The sequence below is a fragment of the Lentinus tigrinus genome, assembly GCF_003813185.1.
Source record: "Lentinus tigrinus ALCF2SS1-7 unplaced genomic scaffold L226scaffold_26, whole genome shotgun sequence".
Taxonomy (NCBI): domain Eukaryota; kingdom Fungi; phylum Basidiomycota; class Agaricomycetes; order Polyporales; family Polyporaceae; genus Lentinus; species Lentinus tigrinus.
In genome coordinates, this window is record NW_027137935.1 from 60,024 (window position 1) to 86,872 (window position 26,849).

The window sequence follows — 26,849 nt, forward strand, 5'->3', positions numbered from 1 at the left end:
TTCTCTCTTCCATCTGCACCCTCTGCAACTTTTGTCGTTGCGTATGTTGCCTGAACATGTCGTCTTCTCATGTAATTTATTCGTATACCTTGCCTCGGAACAATTGTACCAGTACTGTATCATGATAGCATTGTGCTGAGTACAATCGCTCTATCCTTAAAGATTCATTGCATCTGTTCTCTCCAACCCGTCTTCGCACGTTGCGTGTACTAGACGGCGGGAAAAGGTTGCACGGTCACCGTGAGGATGCTCGACTTGGAGAGTCAGCTTGAGCTGGGGCGAGGCTGATGGAGAGACGACTGTGTCACCACACGATTGTAACCGTATGAGCAGTCTAACATCATGGGGCTAGACACAATTACTAGGGTATCACGGAAGATGAAACGATCTATAGCTCAATCTGAAGTGTGGGCGGCCTCCTGCGACTTCCTGTTATCCGCCATAAGCCGGGCAAACCGTGACATGATCTTTTCTCCCCGCGACGTCGACTCCGATTTATCCGAGCGATGGTCCTTCTCGCCCTTGCCATGCGCGGCAGCAGCCCCACCCTCCGCGTCCTTCTCGTGGCTTTCCGGGTTTGCACTTCCTCCACCATGCCCGTGATCATGTCGGTGCGACTCGTGTTTGTGCTTGTGCGTGTGCGTGCTTGTGCTTCCCGGAATCGCGGTCAGGCGTGATCGTCAGGAAGTCGACAATAAGTGACCAAAGGTTGTTCCCGCTGAGAGCGTGCTCGTCCATGAACATCGCCTGATCCGCGACTAAAGCGAGCCTCAGTGCCTCTTCTGTGTCCCGTCGCGAAACGATGCTGCTTGGTGGCGGATGCTCGTCTTCGTCAAGCGCCCAGGCCCAGGCCCAGCTGCTCGACGCCGCGAATTCGCCCTCGCCGTTCTCGTGTGCAGGCTTTTCCGAGTCGGAGGTCGCACCACTGAAGTACTTCTGTAGCTGCGCCATGTTCCGCACGGCGTTCTGGTGCGCACGCTCGATGTTCCGCTGCCGGGCCTTCTCGATCGACTTGTACGTCTTCGCGAACTTCTTCCCGAACTTCGTGGTGCCCTCGATGTATCGCCGCACAGCGAGCTCAGAGAGCTCGCCGATGAGCTCGGGTGGGAGGCGGAACGCGTCGAGCTCACTCTCCGACTCCAGGGGGCGAATGATTCCGTGCGTCGAGATGCGCTCGCGGATCATCGTGTCCTAAGAAGCAGTCAGATACAAAGGCAGAGTGGGATGTCGAGACGCGTAACTCACCAGACCGTTGTTATAGACGGAAGGTTCGCCAGCGTGTCTATGTGCCGACTTTGCCTCCTCCTTGGACTCCTTATCGTGCGGATGGAAACGAGGACCTCCGACGTCCGAAGACCCTGTAGAACGACGCGGGTGCGCAGAAGAAGACGCTGTAGCTGTTGTCGTATGGTTCCGGCGGAGAAGACCAGTCGTCGCTCGCGTAACGCTTGCACTGAGCGCCCTACGCATCGACTTGCGGTGTTGGACAGTCGGAGCGGGCGGGTCGACGCCTGACGTGGAACTCCCGCCGCTCGCGACGGGTGGAACACTCGCCTGGGCTGGGACTTCCGGACTCGAGCTGGAGGTAGCATCGGGTTGCGGCGTTGTCATCCTCGACGTTATGCTCGTTGACGCTTCACGTGAGTTCCGAGCTTCGAGCTTCGCCAGCAGGTTGGACTGGGTGCTAGCGGGAGAGGCGGTGACGGGAGCTCCGGATATGATAGGGTCCTCCACGACGGGTATTGGAAGCATGCCAGTCACGTATTTGATGAATGTGGCCATAGCGCGGAAGCAGTACTTCGCGGGCGTTGTGAATGCGAAGAGGATGGGAAGCGTGTGTGCACAATCTGGGCTTGGAAATGAGTAGGTGGACGAGTAGTATAGTAGTTCAACATACCATCGTAAACTTGCAGATGAACCTTGGTGGGACCGTAGCGCTTCTCAATGCCGTCTAACGCGGGGTAAAGCTTCCTGGCTTCTGGCTTGACAGGATACTTGTCAGGGTAAGCCGCTTTGTGCGCGCTGTATCGACGCCAGTATCAGCGCTCCATAAGCATTGAAGAATCGCATGTTGAACGTACAAGTAGATGATCTCATCTCGCAGCACCTCCTTGTCGCTTGCAATGACGAGGAGTGGAGGTAGGCCTCCGAGGTAAGAGACAACGGGGCTGACCAACGGGTGTGTGAGCAGGTAGTTCGGCGCGTACATGTGCACCTGTCGATCAACTGCAAGCTCCTCGCCCTTCTGTGTGACCATGGAAACTCGCTGGCTACGGACACCCTCCACGCTGGTCGGAATTGGTATTGATCCCGCACCTCCGAGGTGCAGAGTTTGTCCGGGGGTAGAGACGGGGATAATATAGTCCGGCGTTGTCGGACGCGAAGTAGAACCTGCGGGGTGCGCTTCCGCGTCAGATGCAGGTACGTCGAGCTTCCCATCCTTAGTCCTGTGACGAACAGCCTCGCGGATCCGTTGACGCAAACCCTGGTGTATTCGCATGGTGAGATCATCTGGCGGAGGTGGCCATAACGTGCTTGGTTTATGGAAAGACAACCCATACTTGGGGATAATATCCTGAGGATAGGAAATTCATACTTCAGGAGCGTGTACGATAGAATTGAGCGAGACTTACGTACCGTAGCCGTGTTCAAATGGATGCTGGGGTAGGAATGAGTCAAATCGCACCACGGCGAGATGAGCACTGCCCCACCGGGTAATGGCAGGCCCGAGTCTCGTACAACCTGCAGAAGTGCGATGCAAAGTCCACCACCGGCGGAGTCTCCGGCGAATACGATGTTCGATGGCGAGACCGGCGTATGCAGAGCTCCGGCAGGAGGTCGGATAAGGTACAGGTCTAGATGTATGATGAGTACTACTGACGTTGTCTCAGGCGCGTGCACTTACATGCAGCGAGGAAGTCCTGTATAGCACATGGGAAGGGGTATTGAGGTGCGAGGCGATAGTTGATGGCTATATGCGCGTCAGCACCTTCGTCTGTATACTGAAGCGAGAGAGCTCACTGAAAACGCGGCCATTGATCTTGCGCGCCAGTCGCTGGATGGAATATCTACAGCGCGATGAGCATTGACGCAACATCAACGTGGATATTCCGAACTGACCTCTCCTGGTCGATGCTGCCAAAGTAATAACCGCCTGAAACAAGTCAGATTGACAGCCAAATACTGCATCCCGAATGGATCGACGTACCTCCATGCGCATACAGTATGCATCGCATCTCATCCATCTCGGGCTGGTACTGCGCGGGCAATTCTTGCTGCGTGTTTCCGTTCTCGACAGGTGCGCCGTCATGAGACATGCCTCGCGCTTTCTGTTTCTTCTTTGCCTCCTGCCAGTCTTTCTTGGCTACGATCCACTCGGCGTCCACACTACCACAACCCAGGCGTAGGCGTGAACTCAGATCCACTCATGAATACCGTGAAGACGCACCCTTTGACCCCTCGCACCTGCCACCACTTCGTACCTCCGACAACACGCTTGGTCACCTCTTCGCCGCCTAGCGCCTTGATGAGGTACGTCGCGGCTTCATCGCAAGAGGACATAGGCACGAGTAGTCGCACTACGTGCACCCAGGGGGGACTCGGAGTCCGTGTGTTGGAAAATGCTTGCAGCTCCTCCACAGTGTGCCTGTGGGATACGAGGTTAATCTTGTCTCTCGCACATAGTCCCAACGATTCCTACTTTGTGGCGGCTTCCATGAACGACTGAGGAATGATGTTAGCATTGGTCACAAGATTCGCGAGATGCGCGACCGTAGGATGGGCGACGGGGCAACCAGCAAGTACGATCCCCGCGCAGACCTTGTTCGAGGCCACTACGCAGACTATATGCGCGCGCAAGTACGCATCCCAGCGCGCGCGACTGACCTGCGGAGGGCCAGCCTCGATAACTCTGCGCGATGGCATGCGACGCGAGAATGACCGCTGAGGCGTTATCATCATGAGAGTTGATCGTACGATAGCATATAGCAACTCATGTCGCGCACGTTCCGCGAAGAGGGCACGATACAGGACTTGTTGGAGCACGTACCTTTACGATATTGAACGCCTCGTCGTAGAGCAGCTCCTCCTTCCTGAGCCTTGTCGTCTCCTCCTCATCGTGATCCTTCGATATCCTCTCGAAATAGTGCTTGACAAGAGTCTCGAGGATGATGGGCCCGAGAGTGAGCCCGGTCTTGCGCGTCAGGGCATTGACCATGGTCGCGACTTGGTCGTGTCGTCGTCGAAGTTGGCGGCGAAGCGGGAGTAGCGAGAGACCGGAGCTGGACGTCGATAGCGACAGAAATCCTGCTCAGGTGATGATGGTAGACGGAGACAAGGACTCAAGAGGGCATCAATAACGTCGAGTGGGGCAGTACAAGGTCATTTGTCCGCCATATGCGGTCCGTCAACGACGTCGCCCGTCCGAGCTGCGTGAGCGATGATGACAAATAACCGACATTGACCGCAGTGGAATCATCACAGGTCCTCTCGGAAATGAAGCTGGATGTCGAAGACATTGAGGGTGGTTTAGGTTGAATGATTCAACGAACCTCCGAGTTCATTTGTCGTGGTCGACGGAAGAGTTGTAGCCGCCGGAGGACTGCGCCGGAGATTGTCGCCGTCGACGTCGACAGCGTCCATGTCGTCCATCTTGTCTGTCGGCACCATCTGCAGTCCTTGTTCACCATCTTCCAGCAGTCCAAGAACGTGCGCGAGCATAAAGTCATGCGAGTCTATCTTTGTCGTCGTCGGAAACAGCGATGACCGCTTCTAGGGCTACTGCCGAGGCTTCGCGGGTCTCATGCTACCTGCCAAGTTCCCTCAGCTCTCCCACCGAGCTCGACGACGTCCACGCTCCTTCACTCGACCTCCAGCACACCACGCACCATGGGCTGCTGCATCGGGCGACGGCACAACAGCCAGGACGGGACGAAGCGGCGACGGCGACCTCGCCCGTTCGCGCGGCACCTCGGGATCTCGCTCACAACGTGCGCATTCCTCTTCGCCTCCTTCATCCTCTTCCTCCTCGTCGGTCTCTCGCTCCCGCTCATCAAGAACATATACCTCTTCGAGCTCGAGTTCGCGACGAGGCCCGACCAGCCCGTCACGTCTGTCGCGACAAGCCTCCGCTTCGGCGTGTGGGGTGTCTGCGCGACGAGCGACCTCAACACGAGCGAATGCTTCACGATGCTGGGTTACACCATTCCGGAGGACATCCTCAACCTGACGGGCTACCCTGCGCTCGTCGACGACGTCGCGGACGGGGTGACCGCCGTCCTTGTCCTCCACCTTGTCGCCGCAGGACTGGCGTTCGTCGGCGTCTTCTCGTCCCTCTTCCTCGAGTCCAACGCGATGTGCATCCTCTCCCTCGTCACATCCATCTTCACTGTCCTGGTCGGCCTCGTCGTCTTTGGCATTGACCTCGCGGTCATCCTCGTTGGAAAGGAAAGGGTCGGTCCGCTGACGGACTTCAACTACTCTGCCAACTGGGGCCCTGCCCTGTGGCTGGTGCTAGTTGGCGTCGTTCTCAGCTTCATCGGCATGATCCTCATGTCCGTCGTCGTATGTCGCTGTTGCGGCGTCGGGCGGCGGCACCACCGCCACCATCACCGTCATGCAGAGGAGATCGTTGTCGAGGTCAAGGCATAAGGAGGACTTTATCCGACAGCCCTGTTCATTCATTGGTGAGTCTATCGTGTCTTCATCTCCGAAAATGTGACTTACCGTGCCTATAGCTTCGCATATACCCACTTTGACGACCCATCACGACCTTCACGACCTTCACGCTGCACATAGTTCTGTCAAAGTTCACCGCGCTGTGTACCGTTAGTGCTACGCAAGCTCTTGTATCGATCACCTGGTCTCTGAACCGACTGTTATCGCACGTTTGAGTTCGGTATGGGCACCAGTCAAGTACAGTCAGATGTCAAGATAAAAGCACCTGTAGCTAGCCGCCACATTCCTCGACCAGGTGAGAGTTCCTTCGGTTCTCTTCCGCAGAGATGCCCAAGCTGAATCACTCTCACCTGGTCTATGGGCGGCGATCCAGACAACAAGACTTTGCAGTATTGCAATCGCATTCGACCCATAATAGCGTACATAGTCCTGCTTGGAATAAGTTACACACCAAGGTAGGTGGTATTACATTGTGCTCGGTGCTTCAAAGCACAGTCGAGGTCCGTGCGCGCTTCGCTGGACGCGGAGAGTCGCAGACATCGTCCTCTGCGCCTCGTTTCTTGTTCTCCTTCCCATGGCGCCCAGCACGGACGGGGCTTGCGTGTAGCGTGAGTGCCAGTCGATGAGCCGTAAAGAATATGCAACGTACCTTGAGGCCGGCTCAACAACGATGTTCTCGAGCGAAGTCATCACCTCGACCTCCTCCTCTTCCCGGAGGTCGTCATCCAAGCTCGTCACGCCCTCCATGCGCTCCTTGATCCCGATGGAAAGTGTCCTCTCCGTGCAAACAGTGTCCTTTGCTGTGGCAGGCGGGTCAACCAGGTGCGATATTTGAGTCTTTGTGAGAATTGACTAACCCGTCTTTAGAGCTGGAGTCGAAACTGGCGTGCTCTCAGTCTCAGCTTGAAGGGTCGCGGAGCATTCCCCTGGACGATGCGACCAAGTCGACGATGTCGTTCTTTACCCTCTAGGATGGGCTTACGACAACAAAGTTGCTCACCTTGTTTCTCTGGGGCAGCGGATCCTTCGCCATTAGTCGCTTGCGGTGTCCCTTCGCGGTCGTTCGAAGGTCCTACTCCCGATGTTGATGTCGACGCAACAGCGCCCGTCGCTGCTGATTCCACCTTCTCGGTCGCGAGCTTTGACTTCTTGTTACGCTGCGTTCTCTCCCTCTTTGGTGCTGCAGCTAGGTGCCTTCATCAGGACCTGGAGCATAGCGACCGAAGAGGACCAAAGCTAAGCAGAGTCGACTCACCTTTCGCCATCGGTCGGTCTCTCGCCGGGCCCCTCGGGCACAACCCACTCCGCATCATGACCTTCTGCCTCTTCATTGCTGCTGGACCCATCACTTGCTCCAATGCCCTACTGATTTGCACGACATTGCTCAGTACCGGTTCGCACACGAGAAGGAAAGCCCCGGAGGACCGACGGAGCGACAAGAGACTCACACTCCAGTGATGCTGGGCATGTCGATCTTGAGCAACTCTTCGATTATTGCTTCGTTCTTCTGCGTGGCACGAATGTTGTTTCTCTGTGGGCGGGATTCAGGAGTGTCAGTCTACGGAAGGTCTCGGTCCTCGGAGCGCATTGGTCCCCAACCACCAGGCTCGTGCACACGCACCTTTGCGAGAGTCTGAAGATCCGGCCGTTTCAGCTGCGACAGGTGTTCGCGGTTCATGTTCTAGGCTTTTTGTGGTATATTGGAGGGCGGAAAGGTGAAAGGAATCAGGAAGCGTAACTGCAGGTGAGGATGGTTGTGGTCGAAGAGAGCGAGGTCGACGGGCGCCACAGGCGCGTAGACGCGGACCAACGCGCTGCGCGTGACCGGCATGAGGCGAGCTCCTCCTCACTGTCTCGTCCTGCTTCTGACGATCACATAGCACACACATCGTCAACCCAGGCGGGATTATCTTCGCGGAATAATACGAGTCGGGCACGTAGAGAGTGACACCACTGAAGAGTCGTCGACCTCGGCCACCTCGGCCACCAACGCCTCCCCGCACCCGCACCCTTCCGATTCGACCGCTTTGGCCAACAACAGTTGCGCTTTGCTTTTGCGCTCCAGAATCGTGAATTCACGGGGTCGCTGCTACCTTAGAGTAACCCGCCAAGCCGGTATGTCCCATTCGCTCCCTCTTCATCGCCATCGCCAACCACCGTCCCTTCCGCATCCATCTCATTCACTTGCACCTTTTGCTGAAGGTGCTACAACAGACTCCGTCGGTTCTTTCTTCCAGAGCCCCCGCCTCAGCTCTCCTCACGCCAACATCAAGTGCGACCTCCATCTCGAGGTGAACTGCGAACCCAGATGCACGGCAAATCCGTCGTCATCGAGCACAAGACCTTTATGGACACGTTCACAAGCACACACCCTTTGAGGTGGCGTCCGAAAGACTTTATCGCCGATATACCGACCCCAACCACCGAGAACGAGATGTACGCTACCCTAGTGAGTCGTGCCATCTGTGCATGCTTTTCGTCTACTGAACGTTGCTGTAGCCAGGTGTCCTCAATAAGTGGGGCCTTTGCCCCGGTTATACCTTTGTAGCTACTCCCCGCGAGACCGACGATGCGGACCCCACGAATCAGGCAGTCGACTGTGGCATGTACAAGATCGGTTTCTCACCCCAAGCTATCGATGAAACCTGCGTCGCCCTCGACTGGTCTAGGGTGGAACTCTCAATCGAGTGCAAGACTGGTCAGGACCCGTTCGATGCGAACGCGGCCGATAACGAACCCACTGCCGAGAAGCGCAAGCGAGCTCTTGGCCGAATCCTCTCGATCGCCGAGCTCGTCTTCCAGTATCAGCAGCGGACATGTCACTTCATGATTCTATTCCTTGGTGACTTCGCCCGTATCGTTCGCTTCGATCGCTCCACCATCTTCGCGACTGCCAAGTTCAACTACAAGACCGAGACGAAGAAGCTCGCCGAGTTCCTCTGGCGCTACTCTCACAGCAGTCCAGCGCAGCGTGGTCACGACCCGACCGCTACGCGCGTCGAGAGGGGCGACGAACTTTGGCGAACAATGATGGCGAAGAAGGGGGCGAAGGATGGAGCGAATCCTGACTATGTCCAGAAGCTCTTCGACGATTCTCTGGACGAGACCTGGCCGTGGTGGCAGCTCGAAGTGCCGATTGCGCCTCCTCCCGAGAAGCGTACCACTCGGATGCGCTGCACTCGGAAATTCCTGGTGGGAAAGCCGCACTTCCTGGCATCGGGAGTGACTGGCCGGGGCACTCGTGGTTATGTGGCCCTACCCCTCGATAACTCCGGCAGGCCTTGCGAGCGGTTCGTCTACCTGAAGGATGCATGGCGCTTGGATCACAAGGTCGTCGAGAAGGAAGGCGACATTCTATACGAACTCAACCAGGCAAAAGCTGAGTTCGTACCGACCTTGGTCTGTCACGGCGACCTCAGCGGTTCCGAACAGACAACGGACTGGCAGTCGCTGTGGAAGGAGCATCATCCTATGGCCGATGAATCCGAGTGCCCGCTCAAGAGGCATCAGCACTATCGGCTGGTCGTTCAGCAAGTCGGAAAGCCTCTCGCAGACTTTGGTCCGGGGTCCGACGATCTCGTTTTCGCGATCGGCTGTGTCCTTCAAGGTGAGTGGTGGCCAACATGATCCTTTCCGTGTAGATGCTGACGCGAGTATGCTAGCTCACGCAGCCGCGTACCATCTCGGTATCATCCATCGAGACATAAGCGAAGGGAATATCCTCCTGTGGAAGGACACCGATGGTGAATGGTACGGTCTTCTCAATGACTGGGAGCTATCAAAACGAACCAACGTCCAATATAGGGATGGCGAACAGCCCGACCGTACCGTAAGTGTCATGGCTTCCCCTCGCTACTGATGCTCATGAATTCACGCGAATCCTTCAGGGTACCTGGCAGTTCATGTCCGCGCATGTACTCGACGACGAGACAAGGCGCATTATCCTCCCGGACGAACTCGAGTCCGTCTTCCACGTCCTACTTAACCTCGCCGTCCGCTTCCTCCCCACCACTCTTCGGGATCAAGACGTCGGCCAATTCCTTCACGACTACTTCGACGGCTGCTCCCATCACTCTACCGGTGTTCGTTGCGGCTTGGCAAAACGGGGTGCTATGGAGAGTGGAATGATCAGCTTGAAGAGTTACAACGGCCAGCTGGACCCCAATAAGAAGTTGCGACTTGGATTCGATCCCTCCGAACGTCTGCTCCCCTTGCCATCAGCTGCTATCGTCGGACGGCAGGCCACGCCACTCCCTGCTGAGGCTCCCGCAGAACCTGCAGCATCCCCTGTTCTGGGGTCGACAACTTCGACGGCATTGTTGCAAGACCACCCTCCCTCCGTTTCCGACAACGCTCCCGCTGAGCCTCCGCAGGAGAAACCGACATCTCACAAACGCATACATCCACTGAACGATATCATCGATGAACTACTGAAGTGGTTCCAAGCCTACTACGCCTTGGAAGATCTGGAAACGGACACCGAGAAGAACACGAACAAAAAGAACACGAAGGATCTCTCCAAGAGCACCAGATTCCAGAGGTTGCGCTCAAAGACAGTCTCGAACTCAACTCATGCGTCTACTGCCGCCGATCAAGCCGGCAGCCAGCCATCTGCGACGACGACGAGACCCACGACTAAGACTGCCACGAGTATACAGGAGCTCCGCACGCTCGCCAGCAACCTCATGTCGCATGATCCCTTCATCAATCTCGTCCTCGATTCGCTGGAGCAACTGGAATGGCCGGAGAACGACAAGGGCAAGGACAAGAAGCCGAAGGGCGGGGTGGTTGTTCCGAAGGACCAGGTTTCCGCCATATCGGAGTCGCTCACGAGTTCGAAGAAGCGTGAAATCGATGATGTGGACGCGAGGAAGGAGCGAGTCCGAAAACGACGCAAGACGAACCTTCGAGTTCAAGGTCAAGCATCGTGATCATGTTCTCCCATTGTCATCACCATCGAGTGCTCTCCCTCCTCATCAGGCATCCGCCATCGCACGCTCATCAGCATCAGTATCGTCCTATCCCTCCGTCGGCTCCACGCGATGCTGTATCTAATCATGTACCACACCTATCTCACTTCCTCTTGTCTAGCGCTTCGCCGTCTCAACGCAGTCGATACCCACCTCTTACATCAATATTGTTCTATTGTACATAGTTTGCATCTCCCGTTACCTTGCAACCTATCTATTCGCTCATACACACAAGTTCAGAGAACTAGAACTTCTTCCCCCAATTTGAGTTTCCGTCGAGATCACATATGAGCGGCGAAGACCCAAAGGCTCAAGTACCGTCATGGGACACACCGACATCAGGCATGTTCCAGTCGCGTTCGATGGCGGGTGCACTTCAAGTAGCAAGACCATCGACACTCTGGGCTCGGCGCTCGACGTTGTGTGCCAGAGTACATCGATCAGTCATGCTCCATGTTGCAGAGTTCAACACATGTACCAGAACTGCACCTCCCCGACCTTCACATCCTGTGCCGCGACCAGCAACTCTTCCAACTTCATACAGGGATACGCAAGCCCGATACCACCAGTACCGGCGTCCGTACTCTCCAGGTCCGAGTAACACCACGACGTCAAGTTCCGTACATACCGCGTGCAGATCGGAGTCACTCAAGGAGTGTTGGAGGAACAGCCGGACGTCGACAATTGATTATGGAGATAGAGCAATTGCCCGTTGGTGTAGCGTATACTATCCAATGCGAAGAGGCGAGGTATAAGAATAAGTTACAAGAAGGCTAAGGAAGCGTGTTCAAGCAATATGCGCAACGAGAAGTGATGTGAAAGGGACGCAGATGGTATGTGATGGAGAGTAGTGAGAAGATAGAATGATGCAACAGGTAGAGGAGGCCGGGGAGTGGAGGTGTGTCGGTTTCAGACGCGACTCCGAGTCCTCTTGCTCGAACTAGGCCCAGGTTGAGCGTTGTCCCGAGTGCGCTTCCTTGAATTGCTCTCGCCTTTGCCAGTGTCGTCGGGAGCTTCATGGGAAGTATCTTTGGCCTTCACCCTCTCCCGCAAATCCTCGCCCTTATCGCCCGCCGGCCAATCCGCGCGATCTATACACTGGTCGAAGAGTTCGATGACAGCACTGTGTTCTTTCAGTGATATAGGCACGAAACCTTCATTGGATGAGGAAGACGTGGATCGGGTAGATCTGGGGGTGGAAGCGGTCTTGCGGGTCTTGCGCCCACGTCGCAGAGAGGAAGTCTTCGGTAAAGCCCGTGACTTCCCCCTCGACCGAGTCTCGGTCGGCTTTGAAGGAGGAACAGCGGCAGGGGCGCTTGGCCGCCTCTGTACATTCGCCATGGCCGATAGCGCAGCGGAGAAGTTGCTCTTGTTGACCGCATCCTGCGGCCGCGTAACGCCTTCCTCTCGCCGATTACCTGGGTTGCGGGTGTAGGCTGCCCTGAGAGAGATCAGGAGCCGCGAAATGAGCCAGCCGATGGGGTGGGTTTTGTTCGCGTCTCGAGGATGCAGGAACTCAAGGGAACATTCTTCCGAGTTATAGAGGGTGAGATCGATGTCACCTCGCTTGACAGCTGAGTCTTTAGCTAGGCCGCAAGCGTACTTCGCCATCACCCTTGACGGTGCAACCGTCGAAGTAGTCGATGAGAAAGCGGGGGACAGCATCTCGTACCATGTTGTGGGGGAGGAAGCGAACCGCGTGGAAGAGTAGGACGTGGAAGAGCGCTTCGATTTCGTCTTCTGTGACGATCTCTTTGTCGGGGTTGTTGAGAGCTCGCACAGACATAAACTGCCAAGTGCCCTGCCAATGAAGTTAGATCTCCTGATATGATTGTGAGGTCATCGGTTGCACGTACCGTTCGGTCAGGTTGGCGGGCGGCAGGCGAATTTACTCGTTTCGAAAGCTCCCAGTCATTGAGCAGTGCCAACCAGGTACCATTGGGCGCCTGATAGAGGAGGATGTTGCCAGAACTAATATCGCGATGGATGATGCCCGCCTTTTCATAGGCTGCTTGGTGAGCTGTCGAGCTATCCGTCAGCACGATGCGGCACCTGTGGTTGGTATGAACTCACCTAAGAGGCAGCAATAAATCGCGTAGACCAGTTCCAATCCCGTCGCGAACTGTTCCAAAGGCTTCCCAACCTCGGCGACCACTAAGCGATAGTGCTGATGTTTCTTGAATGTGCGCTTGAATCGAGGGTTCTTAACCTTCCGCTTGGCCCAGGCCTCCTGAGACTCCGTGACTTGACCTTCGAGATCGCCATGACAAACAAGGGTGGGAACAAAGGGGACCTTGTGACGGTTCAGCTCCTCAAGGACGCAACCTTCCTGCTCAATCCCAGTGTGGTCGACTCGCCAAGCATCCTTGAGGTAGACGAACGGACCGACAAGCTGACCTCTGGCGTTGACTTCAACCGCAACGTAGCCACGGGTGCCACGGCCCACAACGCCTCCAGCGTCGAAGTGCGGCTTCCCAACGACGAAAGTGCGCGTGATGCGTGGTGGCTGATGCGAGCGCAGTCGGCCGCGCGGAGGTTCCGGCTCACCCCTCTTCCGTTGCACATGCACTTCGAGCTTGTACCACGGCCACGCGTTATCGAGCGACGCGTTGAACATCATCTGCACGTGGTCCTCGGGGTTTGCCTCCTTCTTCTCTTGTCCCAGCTTCCGCATCTGCGCAACAAGAGGGTCACGGAGTTCGAGACGCGTAGCCGTAGGGTCGTGCCCTCTCTGCGCCGCGTCCCTCGCAGAGTAGCGGCAGAGGAAAGTGGTCAGGATAGCGCCGTCCGTCTTGTAGTTGAACTTGGTGGTTGCGTAGACGCCGGAGTGGTCGAAGCGAACGATGCGAGCATAGTGCCCGAGGAAGAGGATCATGTAGTGAAGCGTGCGATGTTGATGCATGAACACGTTCTCGACGTACGTGAGGATCTGACCAAGCGCTTTCTTGCGGTCAGCAGCGATCGGCAGCAGGTCGTCGGCCGTCTCGTCGAAGGGGTCCTGGGTAGTAGGGTCGACCTTGCATTCGATGGACAGGTCAATGCGGGACCAGTTGACACGTCTGTTGTAGTCTCCGTCGCCCTCGTTGATTGGTTTGAACTTGGTTGGGTACAAGCCGAGATCGACGGCCTGATGGGTCGCGTCGTTTCTGTCGGACTTGTAAGGGGTCGAGGCGCAAACCAGGCGGTTGCTGTCGACGACGTCCGAGTTGTTGATCGTGTCGGTCTAGAGCTGTTGTTGAACGGAGGTAACTCCGCAAGTAAAGAGAAACCACTCACGATCCACTTGTACATGTCCATTTCAGTCGAGAACCCCGGAGCATCGGCGAAGATGTTCTTCTTGAGTTCAGGGTAGTAGTCCTTGACATAGAGGTTCATGAACTCTTTGGTGGTTGGGGGAATATCGATCTTGCCACGCATGGTGTCACGGAGCTCGCCTCGAGCCTGTTGGAGGGTAAAGTTCAGCGTCGAGTTGACAGTGTTGCGTTTATAGCGGGCAGGAGTAGAGTTATGAGGTGGGTTGCCCCGGTCGGGAAGCTTCCCAGCAGTGGGTTGAGCAACGGACTGGGCGTGCTTAGTGGTGCGAGACATGGCAGTGGTGGTGAGGAGAGATGGAGTGGTGGTTGGGAAACATACCTGGGAGCGGGTTTTTATGTTGAGGTCTCGTGATATGTTTAAGCGTAACCAGCCTTGCTATTGTGGGCTGGATCGAGCGAGCTGGGTTGAAAAGGCAGACGCCGAACAAAAGGGTGGTGGTGGCGGGAAGAGAGGGTTCGAAATGCAAAGCGCCCGGATCTCGCGTTTGATCAATGTGACCACGTGCTCGCTTCACAAAGGCTGTTGAACTCCGCTCTCTTCATCATTGCGCTCAAGTTGTGCTCCGTAAATCGCCAGACATACATTAAACAACGCAGTATCAGATACAAGGGTAGCTGTAGATTAGGAACAGGTCGTAGCGATGAACTGCGCTTGTCGACCTCGTGGGGAGATGTGGCGGTGCCGAAGATGGTTAGAGAAACCCTGAACTCAAACTTCATGCGTGCTTCGAAGTGCACGACCGATGTCGAAGTTTACAAAGAATAAAACACATTCGAACCCATGCATAATAGTCAGACTCACTAGGATTCACTCTAAGTCGATTGCAGAAAGTTGGCGAAAGCTGTCAAGGACACCGGGCAACGTCCGCAACGTAGCTCCCATTTGTCAGCGACGCTGGGACCATCGGCTGCGCATACCCGTCAACGCGTCCACCATGGATAGATTTCACGTGCAACTACGGGTCCAGAACTACGTCTCATTGACTCGATCCTGGCAGCATCGCAGCTTGGATGCGTACTGGCCAACACTCGTTATGGATCGGCTCGTTGTGGATCGGGGCCCAAAGAACGACTGCATCACTTACTGAATATGAGGAGGCGGCGGGTCCTGTAGTCCTTCTCGTTGATAGAATCGGAAGTATTGAAATATGCCGTCCTCGCCCATCGGCTTGTGTCTGTGTAACAGCTACATACAGGGGTCCTCGGACTTTCAGCTTTTCGCAGGAGCGTTTTCATCCGTCTTAGATGTTGATCTGGAAGAGTGGGACGTGTAAAAGAACTTGTCTTTCGTCATAATGGAGTCTGGAACTGCTGCTAGTCCGGGCCTGCAGGCTGCCGTTAATCGCTGGGTTTCTGGGGATCAACGTACTCGCTGCCCAGAAGTCGATAGATTGAATGTGACGAGAATACGTTGAGCGCAACCGAAGCACCGGAAGACAATAAGAGGCTAAGCGCGGGCTTATGGCGGGCAAGACCGCTTTGTCGTCGAGGAAGCCGAAGCCTCCGAGTCGTATGCTGTCGACCCGGTGTCGACCCGTGCCGGCGGTTGCCCCGGAGCGCGTCCCATAACGTAACCGCGTCGAAATTGTGTACCATGCAAGAGTGCAAAAGGGGCGTATCAGGGAACATACGCAGCGCAAGTTCATGCAGAATCTGCGACAGTGATCATTCCAGGTCAGCGCGCATGAGCGCGTTTGCTCAAGAGTGGATCAAGCGTACCTGTGGGAATTCATTCGAGTGTATTCTCGTGCCCGTCTGTAACTGACTGTGCACCGAGTGAGAGATGTTGAGCATAGGGTGTGTTCAGGGAATCGTTCTAAATGTGGGTGCACTCGAGCCTTCAGCGCTAGGTCGCTTGGAGACTCGGACGGGAGTAGGTCGATTCTCTACGCCCTTCTGTCATAATTTGTTTCCAGAGAGAGGATGCAGAAATCAGGCAGATAACGTGTTCCGGCGAACTGCATCAGTGCGGTAGTTGTGCGAGGTACGAACTGGCTCGAGTCTCGACAGGCCCATCACGTGCCGAGTGCGTCCCGTCGGCTAGGTTGCGGTGGCTGCTCCTGCACGGTCACCTCCAACCATCTCCTGCTCGCACTCGTCTCTCCCTGCACATACCATTATCATCCATCATGGATAGTGAAAGACTCAGGAATCTGAGTTACCCCGAGCTCCAGCGAATTGCCAAGGTACGAGCGCGTTTCAGTATAGTCTCTGACGGTGGTTTGGGCTCACGAACGCGATTCTTGCGCACCTGTTGCGACAGATTCATGGAGTCAAAGCCAATCAAAAGAAGGAGAAGATTGTGAAACAGTTACTGAAGGCGTTTAGTGGTGGGCCTGTTCCGTACGTCTCTCATGCGTGCATTCATACGCGGGCTTTGGCTGAGCGTGTTGCAGGCTCGAGAGGGAGGCGGAGGCGGAGAACACTGAAGAGGAAGTCGTCAACGAGCCAGGAACAGCAGCACAGACAGGACAAGCTGAACCACCTGCCACTCAAGATGCAGAACCAGCGGTGCAGGAAGTACCGGCCGAAGAAGACAGGGGGGAGAACGCGCCCGTCGCGATGCCCTCGCCCGGCAGCATGGCACGAATGATCAGCGCAATGAAGCCATCCATGTTCCCCCTCCCGAGCAGCCCTGTTGGACGACTGCAACCCGCAGACTTCTCCTTCAATTCAAGGTTCGCAGTTGGATCGCCATCCACCGACTCCATGAGCGGCTCGTCCGAGTATCGGTCGCCCGCAAGGGGGAGGCTTGGGTTCCCTGTGTTACCTGGTAGGTTCCTGCGCTGGTGCTTGGTGTTTCCGTCTCAGATGCTCATGACGTACTGTACATTCATCTTGCAGGAGCGTACAGTCCGCGGCCACGCCGCTTGCCGCGCCCGAGTCTCGAGGAGGGCGAGGACGACTACGAGGACGACTACACGACAGAGTCCTCTGCGTCTGCAACGGGGAGCTTCATCCCGCCCTCGGAGTACAACCCGGCCCTCGCAGGCCCGTGTGAAGAGAGCGCGTCGCAGCGAACGCCGTGGGCGCCCCCACCCGTCGTGCCGGAGGGGGAGGCATTTGCTCGTCCGAGCGTGGAGGAGCTTGAGTACGCTCTAGGGGTCGTCGAAGAGAAGATGCGGGAGAGAGGGGAGCTCTCTAAGGAGATAGAGAACCTGAGGAAGACGCTGCGTATCGTGAAGAAGAAGCAGGAGAAGATCAAGGCAGACGCGAAGAAAGTCCAGACGATCCGGGAGGTGCTCGAGAAGCACTATATCGGAGAGAAGAACATGGCGAAGCTTGCGGATGCGGGGAAGGAACACGGTGCGCCAAAGGGCGAGGGTTGGCAGAGGTGCGCGACACTCTCGATGCTTGATCACATTGGAAGACTCACTGTGTACTGTAGGCTTGCTAGGGCCAACAAGCGACGCGCTGCGGGGGACCTTGGGTACGAGCCGGGCAGCAATCGTCGCCGGACGACGTCCGCTTGACGACCTTTCGCTCCCTGCGGCTTTGCTTGCGCTCATGACATCTTCATGGATGACATTGGGCTCAAGTATCGCGTATTTATTCCTGTAAGTTATGACGCGTGCGGCAGGATATGCGACCGCACCAGACTTACCACTCGACCCTCCTTCCTCCGCTTGTATTCATATACACGTGTATCTCCCTTCACATCATCCCTGCCCATGCTTCTACCTGTATATGCCTCGAAGTACGAGCCCGTTGCACGCGTTAAACGCGATGATAGAAAAAATTGTCGACGTGAGTGTGCTGGCCGATCCCATATATGCGCGGGAGAGCTAGAGCATGAGGTCTTTGGTACAGTACGTGCGTTCGGAAAGGTCCGTGGCATAGATGACAGTCAGATGTCCGGCAGAGAGTTTGTTCGAGAGATGGATGTTTGGTAGAGAGAAACGGGCGCTTCGCCCTACTGAGGCAAGTTGCCAGACTACCACCATCATCACGCACTCAAGCTCCAATTCTGAACCAGGCTGTATAAAACCCAGACTCTTGCACTTTGCACTTGAAGTTGTGATCCAAAGATACGTATCAGCTCGAAATTCACTTCAAGCAAATTGCACTAACACTGTAGGTGGCGAAGCCCGCTTACTCAGCGAGAGGATCCAGTGGTGGTTGCCCGAACAAGCGGACCTCGTCTTCGAAGTCAGAAAGGCAGCAGCGCGTAACTCGCGAAAACTGAAAGCCGCGGGACTTGAGCATGTTCGACCACAACACATTGTTGCGAGGGCTTCGGGTCACCCGACCCTCAGGCTGAGCCACCGCCCCCGGGCCTCCTTGCCCTCACTCAACACGCCCCGCTGCGGCTTTTCACCTCCTCCAGCGGTCCGAGTGGCACATTCTGCCGGAGTCATCGCGTCAAGGACGACGCTTTCTGACTCCCATATCATGACTCCCTATATCGAGGTCTTTGCGTAGCCTGCAGTGTACTAAGCATCGTCACGTAGCTGCCGGTCGCACAGGATGAACGAATACCTGGCACGGTCGACTCCTACCTCTGTGTCACTTGTCGGATACCGGAGACATGTGTCGCACATTACATGCTCTCGTGCCGTGGATGCTCGCCGCACCTGGGCCTCAGTCAAGCGGTCAAAGGGTCTCCTTTGCTGAGCTGAGTAACACTCTTTGCGACCCACACCGTGTCGCACCTCGATTTTCGACTTTGTGGAAGCAACCGACGGTCATTTCCAATTCTACATCTCACGCCAAACGATCATTCCCCTCATACATCCTCTCGCTCCCTCCGTCCCCTTCCCTCCATTCTCCATCTCCACGATGATCCCCGCTATGAAGTCAACTCTGTGGACCTCTGGCGCTGGCGTGGATCGCCTCTTACTACATGTGTTCCCAACTCACGCCGCCCTATCCTTCTCGTGTCTTTACCCTGCCCTCTCATTCGTTCAAGTTCTCCCCCGCATGATGTATCCGCACGCATCACTACTGCTTACCTGTCACCTCATTCTTCCTGTTCGTTAGCCTATCGTTTCCCACCGACCTCTTGTGCAAGTGTGATGCATCAGTAGTGACACCGTATCGTTCGTTCATGTAGAGTATTTGACAATATTACTGATCGCCGATTCATACTTGTATTGTTGGCTACATAGTAGAGCATAGGAATGACAACTTCAGCCCATCCCTGTCTTCATGCCACTGCAGCATATGATTATCCAACCCCCTCCGAAGATGACAGACATCATAGGCCTGCTCTTGTTTAGCTGCGGGAGCGGGCTCCTCTCCATGAATCAACCAAAACACGTGGTTCCTATCCCTGTTGATGCCAGTGATTGGCTGAGTGCAGGCATTTCACACTCGGGTAGCAGATGATGGGCCTGGACCGCTGATCAAGCTAACACGGCTTCGGAAATCCCTCAGGCTGGAATCCCACCGAGCGTCGAGCGGTGGCCCAGCGCCCTTGAATCTGGAGTGGTAGTAATAAACTCGCGCCACATTTTATCTAGTACATCCCATTACTACTATGATACGGTGTTCGTCTGTGAACATTATGCAGGCCCGGGGCATGGACCTAACCACCTTACACCGCCACAGCCTGGTCGAGGCCCTCCACGGCCCTCGCGCTGAGTTCACCATCCGCCGCCCCCATTCCGACCGAGTTTGTGTACAACGTATAGATATCTCTGCAAGCTGTCGGGTCCGCTGAAGTTGGCTGAAGTGGTAGACAGAGAGTGGAGAGAAAGCAAATCACGTGGTGGCAGTGACGGTGTTCCGACGCGTGTCTCGGCGCTTCACAACTTCAACCTCCTCGACTCTCGCCGCCACCTCGCCATTGTTGATACGGCTGAGTTTCAAATCCAGATTGCTGCATCTGGCCCACAATAGCGACATATTTTTCTCCGAATCAGGCAGGAATCAACGCTTTGCCGCTCAGCATAAATTCCGTGTTATTTTTCCTGGTACGTCGCGACCACCATTCCCTCCCCCTCCACCAGCCACCTTTCGTCCACCACCTCTCCTCATCCACCATGCCTCGGAATCAGTCTAAGTGTGCTGGAACTGACTCTCCTTCTAACAACGCTCTCGTCTCCAAAGGCATACACGCTACAGCGAAGATGACCCGCGACCAGAACCAACGCGAACTGCGACGCAGCATGCACGGCAAGATCACGGTCATGCCCTACACCACCTTCATGGACTATTTTGTTCCGGACCCCCGTATGTCCGACGAGCCCTTGGGCCATCCATGCCGCACCGATGTCTTCAAAGGCATGACGAAGCCCAAGAACGAGAAGGAGATGTACCGGGAGATCGTGAGTGTCTATCCGTCTACTTGGTGGTTGGAGACCATGTCTAATACTCCCAAGCCGAAACGCCTGAATGCCACCGAACGTCCATGCCGCGGGTTCGTCGTGGTTTCGACACCTCACAAGGCAGACTCCACTTCCTCCTCCAAAATCGCTCCCGACTGCGGCATCTACCCGCGCGACCACGCGCCCAAGATCGACGACGCCAACGAGTACGGCCGCACTGACTGGTCCCATCTCGAGATCACCATCGAGTGCAAGCGGAACTTCGCTCAAGACCCCTTCGACGACACCGCTGCCAACGCGGAGCCGTTCGCCCAGGCTCGCAGGAGCGCACTCGGTCAGATCCTCTCCTATGCGGAGCTCGTTTTGCAGAACCAGCACCGGAAGCACCACTTCATGATCATCTTCCTCGGCACCTTCGCACGTCTCGTATATATCGACCGCGCCTGCATGTTCGCCACGCGGCGCTTCAGCTACGTCAAGAATGAGGCATGGCTCACGGAGTTCCTCTGGCGCTACGGGAGGCTTACCCCTGCCCAGCGTGGCTTCGATACCTCTGCCAAACGCCTTCACCCCAAGAGCACCAATGAGCCGTTGGTGACACTGATGCGGAAGAAGCGCGACGCTGCTGTGAATGGAGAGATCGCGGTAGAGCCCCACATCCTCGAAGCCTACAAAGACTCCCTCGACGAAAAGGTCCCGTGGTGGAAGCTTGACGTCTACGACGAGGACGAGGACGTCACCCGCTCTTTCGTCGTCGGCAAACCGCACTTCCTCGCTCCAGGCGTTAGAGGGCGTGGGACACGGTGCTATATCGCTCAGGAAGTGCTGAAAGACGACAAGGGGAAGCCCAAACTCGGCGACTTCGTGTATCTGAAGGATGCGTGGCGTGTCAAGCACGACGAGATCGAGAAGGAGGGTACGACATTGAAATTCCTGAACGAGAATAAAGTCCCCCATGTTCCGACTGTCGTCTGTCATGGCGATCTTCCTGACCAGCTCACCGTCTCGCGTGCGAAGTGGATAGAGTTCACTCCTGGGCAGGACTATTATCCCATCAAGGAGCACCAGCACTACCGTATCGTGGTGAAGGAGATTGGGAAGTCGCTATCCCAGTTCAAGAACAGTCGCGAGCTAGTCAGAGCTCTGGCCGACGTTGTTCAAGGTGCGCATGATTGTTGCAGTTATTCTTCTTCAAGACCTGACGTTTTCTGTAGCTCATGAGGCCGCGTACAATTGCGGGTTCATTCATCGCGACCTCAGCGGGGGCAACATCCTTCTCTGCATAGATAGCAAGGGCAATTGGCGAGGCCTTCTCACGGACTGGGAGCTCGCCAAGAACATCCTCACGACGTCTCATGAGCGGCAGCCTGAAAGGACGGTGAGTCCGGAGTCTGCTCTCATTTTAAACAATGCACTCACGCGATATCATTGTCGCAGGGCACATGGCAGTTCATGTCTGCACATGTCCAGAACGATCCTGGCCGTGTTGTCGTGATTGCTGACGAACTCGAGTCTGTCTTCCACATCCTGATCTTCTACACCGTCCGCTTCTGTCATCACAACCTCCCGGACAACGACGTTGGCCAATTCTTGTACGACTACTTCGACAGTCGCGCCACATTCTCGCAAGGGGCACGCTCTGGGTTGACGAAACGGGTTGCCATGAAGTACGGCGATATCAACCTTGAAACATACAAGGGGTATGATACGAGCTTAAAGTTCGTCTGGCCGAAGGATACACCCGAGGCGAACGAGGACCCGGATTACAGTCATCCCCTCAACCCCATCATTTCCACGCTCCTGGCCTGGTTCGAGGCCCACTACGCTCTTGCCGCTCTAGCGAATACCGAGGGCACAGCCGAAGTCCCATCCACAGACGATCGGAAGCATGTCAATGCGGACGCTGGTGGCGACGACGACGATGATGATGTGCCCAACAGCGAACACCATAAGCACCACAGGCCTCCCGTGAAGGACAGCCAGAAGATCAAGGAGGATGCCGCGATGCTGGCTACACACAGCGAGACGCGCTGGCTCCTCAAGGACGCCCTTCGAAAGGGCAAGCTCTGGCCGAGTGAAAGCGAGAAGACGGCGGACAAGCGACCCAAGGACGGTTTCGTCGGCGACTGCGATCCGGATTCGGTGGACGTCTTCCCTGCGTTCTTCGGCATCAATCGCGGGGGGGCGGAAGAGAACGAATTGGAGGACGAGGACGAGGACGAGGAGGAGGCAATGCAGCGGGCGGGGGACTCGGAGACCGAAGGAACTCTCGTGGAGGACAATCCGTTCGCCGTTGACATTGGCTTGCTGAGTGGCGCGGCCTTACCTCAGTATCGAATGCCGCGCTCACCCCCACCACCCTCCAGCATGACGAGCACTTCCAGCAGGAAGCGGCCTCACGATGATTCACCGAAGGAGTCCACCACGCCTACCAAGCGCAGTCGTCTGGACGACTCAGAGTGATTGAAATTTGAGACTCCCACCACTTTCTCCCCCGTACTTGTTCCCACTCCATAACCCGCTCTTCCCTGTACGCGCTTCGCGTCCGCAGCAGCGCTGTTCGTCCGACGGTAGAGATGTGAATCGCAACGCACTCTAGCGCAGTCATGTAAATAATTGTATATATTCTGCACTATGCCGAGCCTGTTTACGACACATCATTCGCAACGAAGAGGTATAAGTCCACGCTTGGATACACGTAAGTCTACGGCAACACGAGCACATACACATCCTGCCCCTTCACCAGCTGCCCATCATGACCCGTCTCATCGCCCTCAGGCTCTTTCCTCCCCTCCCACCGCACGTCTACGATCTTCACCTCGTCGCCCTCCGTCTGCGCCCCATCAGGCTGGCTCTGGCCCGCAACGACGACCGCACTGCGTCTATCGAGCACCTTTACCCTCGGCACCCTCGCGAGCCCGCTCTCGATCGGAATCAGATTCCACGTCACGCTCTCCTCCGCGCCCGGCAGCAAGATTGGGATGCGTCCGTGTCGCAGCCCGGCGACGACAAACGCGTCAGCCGCATCGGCCTCGAGCTGCACTGTTACGTTCGCGGACCGCGTTGGGTGCCAATTGCGCACAGTGAGCCGCAGGGGGGCGGGAGTATGCAGACGGGCAGTCGTGGGCGCGTCTAGGAGCGCGATGAGCCCGTCGGAGGGTGGCTGGAGAGGCGGGAGCGGGAAGCGGGAGGTCGCGGGTGCACCCTGGCTGCCGTCGGGAAGCACCCTATAGTCATATATCAGTATACGTTCCCCAAGCATTCCACGCAAAATGAGCAGAGAGACGTACCTGTGCCATGTTACTTCGTACTCGCCCGGACCCTGGATGGGCTCCTCGGGCACATCCTCATCGGGCACGACATAGATCCTACACCGATCACACAGCTCATCGCCAGCCAACCACTCTGCAAACGCTACCTATCAGCACACACCATGACCAACAAGAGAATACAACGCGCACCTCCAGCAAGATCGTCCTGGTCAACCGAGCAATCTACAACCTCCGCCCGCTCCCCGTCCTTCCGCTGCAACACAACGCTCTCAATAACGATGCCTGCGGGCGCGGCGACCGTGAGCCTGCTCGTCACTTCCCCCGCAGGAGCAGCAGCACAGTGAGTACAGACTGAAGTACCCGCGACTCGAGATGCAGAACCAGCGGTGCAGGAAGTACCGGCCGAAGAAGACAGGGTGGAGAACGCGCCCGTCGCGATGCCCACGCCCGGCAGCATGGCACGAATGATCAGCGTCACGAAGCCAACCATGTTCCCCCTCCCGAGCAGCCCTGTTGGACGACTGCAACCCGCAGACTTCTCCTTCAATTCAAGGTTCGCAGTTGGATCGCCATCCACCGACTCCATGAGCGGCTCGTCCGAGTATCGGTCGCCCGCAAGGGGGAGGCTTAGGTTCCCTGTGTTCCCTGGTAGGTTCCTGCGCTGGTGCTTGGTGTTTCCGTCTCTGATGCCCATGACGTACTGTACATTCATCTTGCAGGAGCGTACAGTCCGCGGCCACGCCGCTTGCCGCGCCCGAGTCTCGAGGAGGGCGAGTACGACTACGAGGACGACTACACGACAGAGTCCTCTGCGTCTGCAACGGGGAGCTTCATCCCGCCCTCGGAGTACAACCCGGCCCTCGCAGGCCCGTGTGAAGAGAGCGCGTCGCAGCGAACGCCGTGGGCGCCCCCACCCGTCGTGCCGGAGGGGGAGGCATTTGCTCGTCCAAGCGTGGAGGAGCTTGAGTACGCTCTAGGCGTCGTCGAAGAGAAGATGAGGGAGAGAGGGGAGCTTTCTAAGGAGATAGAGAACCTGAGGAAGACGCTGCGTATCGTGAAGAAGAAGCAGGAGAAGATCAAGGAAGATGCGAAGAAAGTCCAGACGATCCGGGAGGTGCTCGAGAAGCACTATATCGGAGAGAAGAACATGGGGAAGCTTGCGGATGCGGGGAAGGAACACGGTGCGCCAAAGGGCGAGGGTTGGCAGAGGTGCGCGACACTGTTGATACTTGATCACATTGGAAGACTCACTGTGTGCTGTAGGCTTGCTAGGGCCAACAAGCGACGCGCTGCGGGGGACCTGGGGTACGAGCCGCGCAGCAATCGTCGCCGGACGACGGCGGTTTGACGACCTTTCGCTCCCTGCGGCTTTGCTTGCGCTCATGACATCTTCATGGATGACATTGGGCTCAAGTATCGCGTATTTATTCCTGTAACTTATCCCAAGTTCAGCGGGAGGCGGAGTATGTTGTGTGACTGTACGAGGCGTACCACTATCGTTTTCAGCCGACCCTTCCTCCACCGGTTATCCATACACACGCGTATTATAACTCGCATCGCCCCTGAATCCTGTACTTCTTCCTGCAACTCGTAACGCGTTCAGCAGGAGAGAGGGGATGCGAACCACACCAGACGTACCGTTGTGCTCGATCGTCCTTCCTCGCCTGGTATCCATATACACGTGTATTCCCGTTCACATCATCCCTGTCCATGCTGCTGACTGCACGCGTCTCTGAATACGCACCCGTCGCACGCGCTACGCGCGATCATAGGAAGACTTGTCGATGTCACAGTCAGTGTGCTGCTGTCGTGGGCTTGCAGCAGAACCCATATGATTGACACGATATATGCGCGCGAGAGCTAGAGGTCTTCGGCACAGAGCGTGTGTACGGAATGGCCCCTGGCATAGAGGAGAGTCGGATGTCCAGCAGACAGTTTGTTGGAGTTCGGGAGAGCCATGGAGGTTGGGGGGAGAAAGAGACGGGCGCTTCGTCTTTTCAGTGCCCTGCCGCCATGATCACGGCCTATAGCTCAGACTCTCTCTTGCACTTCGCACTTAGGGTCCAAAGATACCAATTTACCTGCAGTTGACGTCAATTAGGTGGCGAAGCTCGCTCGAGTCGACGGGAAAATCTGGTACACTCGTCTCCAGTGCGCGACTGGGGCGGTGGACTCGGATCACGTGAGACTTGCAAGTTGCTATTGTTGAACTTTGGGAACAGTACAGATGCTTATTGCTCTAGTCCATGAGTCAGAGTGCACACACGTTTTCCCTTTCCCTTAGGCTGCCAGTGTCGATGCGGTGAATGAAATCATGTCACTGTTCGGGCAGTCGGTCCAGAACCAACACCGGCTTTTCATTAAGGAGCAAATTGATTGCTTCATATCCAAGAGCCTTGGTGGCTTATCGCTCGCTCTGTCAAATCTGAGACTTGGAGGTTCTGCGGCGGGCAGGTGCGGCAAGATCGAGATAAGGATCCTAGCAAAAGCCTGCTGCGGTGACATATTAGGCAGCCCAAGCGCCCTGTCGGTTGCCTGTGGCTGAGAGAACGGCTCCAGGTGCTTCGCGTCTCGATGCTCCCGCCAGAGTTCCGACTGAGATAAGGTCTCTGGAGAGATTTTTGGAGACAGGAGCCAGCCTCGGTCGTGGCGAGACTCGGGGCGAGGGGCTCCTCTACATCATAGTTCATCCGGAGCGACGTCATCCTGTCATCCGGTCGCGTCCCGTGCATTCCTTGGCTGCAGCCTTATATACCTCCGTGCCCTGTCGATTGTGCGATACCTCTTCCCTCTCGCACCATCATCACCCACGCTCACTCTTCTCTACCTTCTCACCAACACTTCGCCATGGTCGACACTTGCACGTGCCAGAACAACTGCGGGTACGTGCCATCACTGTCTTTCAGGTTCGATTTCGAGGACAGAATGCTGATTAGGGGCGTCGACAGTTCCTGCGGACCCTCCGGGACCGGCTGCGCCTGCCCCAAGGGCAAGTGCAACTGCCAGAACTGCGTTAACAACGCCTCGGCCCAGTCCACGGTAGGCTCTTCGTTAGTATCGTCGTTACCCATCAAGATGCTCATGGAACTACGCTGCACATAGTGCGGCTGTGACCACTCCAAGAGCGCTGATTGCGCGTGCACGAAGGCAGGAAACAAGTGTTCCTGCGGGCAGTGAATGACGAACGTGATTGTCATTGAGGGTTGATGTCTCGTTTGCCGGAAGTCATCGATATCGTTTGTGTAGTAGTAACCTCAACAACTGTATCTGTCTTATGCGAATCGCTCTCTAACCATCGAATCAACCGGTGGAGGATTTCTCAATGTGTACTCGTACGTCGTCGAATAG

The 26,849-nt window shown here is 56.2% G+C and overlaps 10 protein-coding genes across 10 annotated transcripts; 6 read left to right on the forward strand and 4 right to left on the reverse strand.

Moving 5' to 3' along the window:
* Positions 1–395: 395 nt before the first annotated feature.
* Positions 396–4,506, reverse strand: L226DRAFT_554250 (alpha/beta-hydrolase; the record flags this gene model as incomplete). The annotated part of the gene is made up of 14 exons (XM_067682984.1): positions 4,049–4,506; positions 3,701–3,723; positions 3,449–3,646; positions 3,209–3,387; positions 3,121–3,154; positions 3,022–3,068; positions 2,906–2,971; positions 2,638–2,855; positions 2,082–2,575; positions 1,898–2,022; positions 1,246–1,847; positions 619–1,191; positions 548–586; positions 396–521 (listed from the first exon to the last, which is right to left on the reverse strand). Exons 1-14 carry the CDS (start codon positions 4,214–4,216, stop codon positions 396–398), a joined length of 2,892 nt encoding a protein of 963 aa, XP_067532419.1. The 5' UTR covers positions 4,217–4,506.
* Positions 4,507–4,702: 196 nt separating this feature from the next.
* On the forward strand, positions 4,703–5,882 carry L226DRAFT_163462 (uncharacterized protein). Its single transcript, XM_067672567.1, has 2 exons — positions 4,703–5,684; positions 5,736–5,882. Exon 1 carries the CDS (start codon positions 4,888–4,890, stop codon positions 5,647–5,649), a length of 762 nt encoding a protein of 253 aa, XP_067532420.1. The 5' UTR covers positions 4,703–4,887; the 3' UTR covers positions 5,650–5,684; positions 5,736–5,882.
* Positions 5,883–5,931: 49 nt separating this feature from the next.
* Positions 5,932–7,841, reverse strand: L226DRAFT_163454 (uncharacterized protein). The gene is made up of 7 exons (XM_067672566.1): positions 7,298–7,841; positions 7,125–7,207; positions 6,932–7,041; positions 6,677–6,862; positions 6,534–6,602; positions 6,326–6,476; positions 5,932–6,272 (listed from the first exon to the last, which is right to left on the reverse strand). The coding sequence occupies exons 1-7, from the start codon at positions 7,352–7,354 to the stop codon at positions 6,161–6,163; spliced, it is 768 nt and encodes a 255-aa protein (XP_067532421.1). The 5' UTR covers positions 7,355–7,841; the 3' UTR covers positions 5,932–6,160.
* L226DRAFT_163498 (uncharacterized protein) lies at positions 7,726–10,770 on the forward strand. Its single transcript, XM_067672569.1, has 5 exons — positions 7,726–7,791; positions 7,891–8,125; positions 8,176–9,283; positions 9,339–9,505; positions 9,564–10,770. Exons 2-5 carry the CDS (start codon positions 7,985–7,987, stop codon positions 10,605–10,607), a joined length of 2,460 nt encoding a protein of 819 aa, XP_067532422.1. The 5' UTR covers positions 7,726–7,791; positions 7,891–7,984; the 3' UTR covers positions 10,608–10,770.
* L226DRAFT_163486 (uncharacterized protein) lies at positions 10,771–11,580 on the forward strand. The gene has a single exon (XM_067672568.1). It carries the CDS (start codon positions 10,934–10,936, stop codon positions 11,399–11,401), a length of 468 nt encoding a protein of 155 aa, XP_067532423.1. The 5' UTR covers positions 10,771–10,933; the 3' UTR covers positions 11,402–11,580.
* Positions 11,581–12,228: 648 nt separating this feature from the next.
* On the reverse strand, positions 12,229–14,234 carry L226DRAFT_525003 (uncharacterized protein; the record flags this gene model as incomplete). Its single annotated transcript, XM_067678930.1, has 4 exons — positions 12,229–12,447; positions 12,503–12,666; positions 12,720–13,869; positions 13,923–14,234. 4 exons carry the CDS (start codon positions 14,232–14,234, stop codon positions 12,229–12,231), a joined length of 1,845 nt encoding a protein of 614 aa, XP_067532424.1.
* Positions 14,235–16,046: 1,812 nt separating this feature from the next.
* On the forward strand, positions 16,047–17,433 carry L226DRAFT_562068 (uncharacterized protein; the record flags this gene model as incomplete). Its single annotated transcript, XM_067683485.1, has 5 exons — positions 16,047–16,146; positions 16,224–16,303; positions 16,357–16,733; positions 16,805–17,294; positions 17,349–17,433. Exons 1-5 carry the CDS (start codon positions 16,090–16,092, stop codon positions 17,431–17,433), a joined length of 1,089 nt encoding a protein of 362 aa, XP_067532425.1. The 5' UTR covers positions 16,047–16,089.
* A 2,294-nt stretch (positions 17,434–19,727) lies between these two features.
* On the forward strand, positions 19,728–22,876 carry L226DRAFT_512403 (uncharacterized protein). Its single transcript, XM_067678339.1, has 5 exons — positions 19,728–19,875; positions 20,012–20,229; positions 20,284–21,391; positions 21,444–21,607; positions 21,667–22,876. The coding sequence occupies exons 2-5, from the start codon at positions 20,032–20,034 to the stop codon at positions 22,690–22,692; spliced, it is 2,496 nt and encodes an 831-aa protein (XP_067532426.1). The 5' UTR covers positions 19,728–19,875; positions 20,012–20,031; the 3' UTR covers positions 22,693–22,876.
* Positions 22,877–22,933: 57 nt separating this feature from the next.
* Positions 22,934–23,958, reverse strand: L226DRAFT_573531 (uncharacterized protein; the record flags this gene model as incomplete). Its single annotated transcript, XM_067684870.1, has 3 exons — positions 22,934–23,456; positions 23,520–23,634; positions 23,691–23,958. The coding sequence occupies 3 exons, from the start codon at positions 23,956–23,958 to the stop codon at positions 22,934–22,936; spliced, it is 906 nt and encodes a 301-aa protein (XP_067532427.1).
* A 2,390-nt stretch (positions 23,959–26,348) lies between these two features.
* Positions 26,349–26,678, forward strand: L226DRAFT_467857 (uncharacterized protein; the record flags this gene model as incomplete). The annotated part of the gene is made up of 3 exons (XM_067676093.1): positions 26,349–26,383; positions 26,450–26,540; positions 26,604–26,678. 3 exons carry the CDS (start codon positions 26,349–26,351, stop codon positions 26,676–26,678), a joined length of 201 nt encoding a protein of 66 aa, XP_067532428.1.
* Between the last annotated feature and the right edge of the window lie 171 nt (positions 26,679–26,849).